The sequence below is a fragment of the Gadus chalcogrammus genome, chromosome 1 (genome assembly GCF_026213295.1).
Source record: "Gadus chalcogrammus isolate NIFS_2021 chromosome 1, NIFS_Gcha_1.0, whole genome shotgun sequence".
Taxonomy (NCBI): domain Eukaryota; kingdom Metazoa; phylum Chordata; class Actinopteri; order Gadiformes; family Gadidae; genus Gadus; species Gadus chalcogrammus.
In genome coordinates this window covers 3,422,492-3,428,561 of record NC_079412.1, presented here as the reverse complement: position 1 = coordinate 3,428,561, position 6,070 = coordinate 3,422,492, and the positions used below count along the sequence as shown (strand labels likewise).

The following is a 6,070-nucleotide window of genomic DNA, read 5'->3' as shown; positions in this document are numbered from 1 at the left end:
TCCAAAATGGCAGGCCTGTACTTCAGATTGATACTTGCATCTCCAGGATTCTGAAAAGTCAACGTGAACAATTGCTGTACTTTCTTCACAAGTCTCAATTGTGTTTCTGTATGCTTTTGACTGGTTTTGCACTAAACACACATGTGTTGTGGTTTCATTTCTGAGTATTTGCTCATAGAGTTTGATGAGCTCTGAAAGACTGCCACTGTGTTGGACGAGTTTAGTGTTGATGTGGATTCCATTGACTGTGTCTTCTTGAACTCTCTCCCACTGCTTCACTGAACATAGGATTTTGTCTTGCTCTTGGGTTGTAACTGTACCTTTGTTTAGACATCGTGAGCAGGTGCGAAGAAGGCAGGCCTCACTTGCTGGAGAGCAACAAACTAATTGAAAACTGTCATCCAGTTTGTTTGACTTCACAACACCAGACATTCTAAGGACCTCGAGCATTAAGTATGCATTTTCATGCTTTTGACACAGAAAGGTCTTTCGATCAGATGCTTTTGGTGCTGTAATATAGAATGGCTTCAGAGTACAGAAAGAAGAATAGCTCAGCTTCACAGTGGGGTTCCTAATGAGGAAATCAGTGTGGAGGTTGATCTTGGAGTCTGTCAGGATCATTCTCTGCTGCTTTATCAGTGGTCACATGTGCAGAGTTCAGGAAGAAATCCTTAACAGTCTCTGTTATACCCTTTAGGAATGTTGGCTTTTTCTTTGTCTGTTTCTTTCCTCTCATTAACTTGTAGGTTATCCCAAACTGGTGGATTTGGTGAAGGAGACGATACTTTTTTAGAATCTTGCCTGATGACACACTTAGTGCTGGTTCCTGACGCCGTGGCCCAGGAGTTTGTTTGTTTTTCTTCAGCTCTCTTCTAGGATGTTGTGGAATAGAAGGGCTTTCTTGATTTTTGGATTCCTAATTTAGCTTCCTGATAGCATCTTCTTTGTTTCTGTTCCTGGGGAGTCAAGTGGTGTTTTAATTGTAGCCTTTCTTCCTCGACATATTCTTTTTCTCAGTTTGTTTTGTTGCTTTGTTACCTTCTTAAGCTTCTCTTTCAAAGTTTTTATTTCTCTTAAATGCCTTTTTCTCGTTTTACTTCTCTCCCTTTCCTGTCTGAGAGACTGTCTGCTGTGTCTGGCATTGTATTCTTGAATATTCTGATCTTGCGGACTATCTGGAGGGGTGTGAGCCTCCAGCACTGCATCTTCATTGGATCTTTTCTGTCTGGACCTTTTCTGTGCCTCTCTACAATACTTTCTCCAATTCCTCTTTGCCCTGTCTCCCATGTCGTCTATTTGTGTTCCTTTTTTGTCTGTAACTCTCTTCTTCCACCTTTGTCTTTCCTTCTCTTGCATAGCATGTTTGCGCTCTTGGTCACTGTTCAATTTTTCCCCTCTCTTTCGTTGGTACTCTCTTATTTCTTCTCCTTTGCTCCTCAACTGACAATTTCTGTGTAGCCATGCTTTCCTACAATACAAATTGAAATAATAAAAATTTTACTTAAATAAGACTATAGAATCAGATTTCTATTTACTTGACATGATTGATTGATGGATGGATGGATGGAAAATCCTCAAGGTGCGGGATGTAGTTTTCATAACCAGATATTATGAAAATCTACACACTGGCTTCTCATCTCTCTCTCTCTATCTCTGTCTCTACATATATATGTAGAGACAGAGATATATGTGGTGGGAAAGTTACACGTTATACAATAATAAGTAGACCACTGCCTGCCCATTCTTTACAAGTCAGATGCGTATGGTTAAATAATGTAATGCATGCTATGCTATAAATGTACATTTATGTGTAAATAAAACCCTGAAATAACATTTTAACCCTTTACTATATTCAAAAATGATATTATATTAGCACATTAAGAGGTTTTGGGGGATTTGTCAACTCTGTCAGCTTATAGGTCAACTCTGTCAGACATAAAACCTGACGGATTTGACGTCTGACGGAGTTGACGTAAGGGCATGTATTTTCCCGCCAAAACGTGTATTGTACACGCAGCTAGCTAGTTTTTCCTCAGTTGCTAAGTGTCCCAATAACCACACTAAAATGCTTAAATTCAATCCTCTATGGTTTAAAAAAAGTATCTTAACAGAAAGATGGTATTGACATGGTCCAGCTGTGACCACAGGAATATTGACATTGATTGCCTAAAATATCAAAAAATGTAAAACGTACCAGAGCATGTGTGGTAGTGTTGCATTCACCACAGGCAGGGAGATGAAAAGGGGTCCTCAGGGATATAGCTGACCATGCTATTTCCTGATTTATTGTGGCTTATGAGAAAATCTGACGGAGTTGACAGAGACTGAGGACACAACTTTGATAGGCAGATTTTTATGGAAAATATTGTTTGACGTTCACTTCATGCATTTTTTTTATATTTATACCCCTTCTTTTTTATTTGATATATATGTTTTCACAATTGTAGCTTTTTTAAAAGTTTTTTGGGATGGTCAACATTTTGACCTCTTGCTGAGGACAAGTGCAATAACATTGACCTTCTAACCACAGACCATACATTTAAACAAATTTTCCCCAAAAAGATAAAAAAATATATTCTAAAAATCACATAGGTATATACAATTCCTTTTAGATTTATATTTGTAAGTATGTCAATCATGATGAATTTCTTCATTTTTGATATAAAGTAGACTTTTCTATGTAGGACATGTTTTGTCCCGACTCAAGAATCAGTGATATATTAGATGACAATGGTCAAAACTACTCGTTCCCATCCTCGTGTCTTGGACAGCCCGTGGGGTGTTCATCACAGCCATCCACAGTTTCAAGGGCAAAGTTGTGCAAGAAGCATGCAGCCATGATTATCATCACCACTATGTCCATCCTGGTGTTCTGCAGGTCTCTTAAGCGGCGCCACTTGCACTTCATCCTGCCAAAAGCCTGTTCAACGATCACCCTCCCCCTACTGATGTAGAAATTCTGCTGGTGGTCAGCATCGGTGAGGGCCCCGTTGTCGCGCTTTGGGGTAATGATGAAGGGGAAGGCCTGACCAATGTAGGCACTGTCACCGAGCAGACGATAGTCCTCCATCTTCTCCTGCCAGTTTGCGTAAAAAGTGGAGCCCCGCAGCATCCTGGCATCGTGCACCCTGCCTGGTGGTCCAACAAAGATGTCGATGAAACGGCCTTCATCATTGACAATACCCTGGAGGAGGACAGAGTAATAACTTTTTCTGTTTATGTAATCCCCTCCTCTGATGGGTGGCCTCTGGATCCTGATGTGGCAACCATCTATTGCCCCAATGACTCCATCGAGGCCAGAGGTACGCTGGAAGGCAGCAGAAGACATCCTCTTGTCACAGCCTCTTGGCCAAGAAACAAAGTGTGGGCCGATCCCTGACATGATAGTCAGCACCTGAAGGATGGCTGTGTGCGCCGCTGACTGGGCGACGTTAAATTTATTAGAAATCTCTCTGTAGCTGTTCTGGTTGGCCATATACCAGAGAAACATGAGGGCTTTTTTGGGAACAGGCAAGGTGGGAAGTCCATGGCTGTGTTTGCTGTGCAGGCCGCCCTCCTGAAGCAGTCGAAGGAGCTGCTCAAACCTGGATCTTCTGATCCGGAAATGGCGGGCAAATGTATGGTCGTCCATATCCAGCATGACCTCCCACTCCGTTCCAGACTTCAGGATGACCTGCGGTCTGGACTGCAGCACAGCTGTTAAAACAGCCCTACGTGAATGAAAAAAGAAATAGGGAAAATGTAACAGTGCACTACTTTTCACTGAGTTTGCCAGCAAAGTTTGCATCTTGCACAACTTGTCGTATAAATAAATAGATAGCTAGATAGAGATACTTTATTTATCTGGAAGGAAATTAAGGTGTCCAGTAGCATACACATCAAGGCACAAAGACAATGACATCCATACAAATAAACACACACATGCTAACCTATCCCAACAATATATACATCCTACCCTATACTACCCTTTGACATACATACAACATACATACTACCCAAAAGCAAAGGGAGACATAAATGATGTGCCACTACATTTAATTGAGGTTATGATATGTTACATATTAAGGAGGAGTGTGGATAAAAAGCCAACAGGCGCAAGGGAATCATAGTGCAAAGGTGCAGTGCACAACAGAGGTTCCAGAAACATGCATGACACATTATCTTTACCTTTTAAGTGCATATATTTATATCGACAAAAACGTTCAGTAGAAGAGCAACACTGCAAGGAGTTCCATGTCACCTTTAGCTACGTCGCCCATGTTTTTAGCCCATTTCCTGCTAGCTAGCATGCCAATCTACTATCACGCGACTCCAACGCTTTCACTTCACTAAATATACTGAAATATGAACATACCTTCTGCGTCTTGTGTACTCTTCCTGGAATTCTTCCTCGAGGTCGTGTAGGTGAAGCACATACTTATTTTGGAGTGCCTGGTAGTCGGCCAATGATTCAAGATTCAAGATTCAAGATGCTTTATTTATCCCGAGGGAAATTACTGTGCAACAGTTACAATACAAAGGTGGGAAAGTAATACAGGGTTAGATTCAAAAGGCAACAATGCTACCGCAACAATAGCTTTCCGGGTGGCGTCCATGTTTTTCTCAGACGACCTACGCTCAAAACATAATAAAACGATTTTAGTGTGAGCGTGGCGTCCGATCCGAGATCCGAGTCGGCTCGCAGAGAATACTCGAACGCACCATCACATGTGAGCCACCCTTGTGATCTACAAGGCTTCATTTCTACTATGACAATGTCCAAAACCCCCCCACATGTATCCTGCACACCAATACATGAAGATCACCTGAGCCATTCAAATCCATTCAAGCCTGCAGACAATCTCAACATTTTAATGCTGAAATGTCCATGTTTGAGTAGATTATTATGACGCATATTTTTTTAAATGTTAATTTTTAGTATATTATTATGTCACATATTTTTGAAATGACAATTTTCAATGCATGCTGAAAATATATTGTTATGATTGTTATGATTTTTGTGAGGGTATTCTAGGTACACATTTGATATAATTGCATGCTGAATGTGGAACATTGTGGTATTATGGAAAGGTTTTATGATTTTTTATGAAAAATCAATCTGCAAGAGTCAAAATGTTGGACATAATACACCACATTTGGTAATCTTTCTCACCAAACAGGTTGAAATCCCTGTGAGATGCAGGTTGCAAACCCTGCTTTAGATTAGTGGTGTTTTTTCTAGATAACCAAATGTGGTGCTATTCTGATCTAATGGCCGACACATAATCTTAGAGAATAATTAATAGATAAAGGGGACATGGGACAATTTAGGTAATAGAGATAGTATTATTGTTTTCTTTTATTGTTTTATTATAAGAAATGAACCCTACATTTTATGTTGAACTATGATTATTATTAGGCATAGATATTTTGATTGTGGAAGATAGCTGATCACCTTTCCCCTATAAGTTAGGTGTTATGTGGCGCCAGTGAGTGGGTTCACTCTATTCTTATCTGTTACGTATTTTAAGAACCTGAGCTGCCCCCACATAGCCCCTAGGAAGCAGGACCAAACATATAAGCCCTTATTGAAGGCTGCAATAGCTGCTCCAACCACACAGAAGGCAGCACATTTAGATAGGTGAAGAAGCCGAGGCTAATACGTCACATAGGCCACGCCCACTTCATATAGGCCACGCCCACTTGATCAATCTCGACAGAGAAGTTGGACTTCAGAATCTTCTAGCTGCTACCAGACAAAGGGTTAATGTTTTTGATCAGCTGGGAGACGCTCAGCACGTGTTCAACACGCTTCCACCTCCTTTTGCTCCGTAGTTACAATACCGAAATACTTTAACAAATAAAGTGTGTTAAAAGCTATCCTGGATTGGAACCCTTTCTTGGAAGAACTCTGCATATCTGATGTACTTTCTGAAGAATATGCTGATATGCACACCTGTACATCATCTATCTGTTTGCATAGAGGTTGATGTATGTTCAAGGGTAATGCTGTGACCTGGAGAAATATGCTATGTAAATCAACATTTGTGGTTAATGTATGATCGAGGATAAAGCAGTGACCTGGAAAAAT

General features: G+C 40.6%; 1 protein-coding gene across 1 annotated transcript; it reads right to left on the bottom strand.

The window, feature by feature from the left end:
- Positions 1-2,740: 2,740 nt before the first annotated feature.
- On the bottom strand, positions 2,741-4,415 carry LOC130391491 (putative nuclease HARBI1). Its single transcript, XM_056601678.1, has 2 exons — positions 4,355-4,415; positions 2,741-3,696 (listed from the first exon to the last, which is right to left on the bottom strand). The coding sequence occupies exons 1-2, from the start codon at positions 4,413-4,415 to the stop codon at positions 2,741-2,743; spliced, it is 1,017 nt and encodes a 338-aa protein (XP_056457653.1).
- Between the last annotated feature and the right edge of the window lie 1,655 nt (positions 4,416-6,070).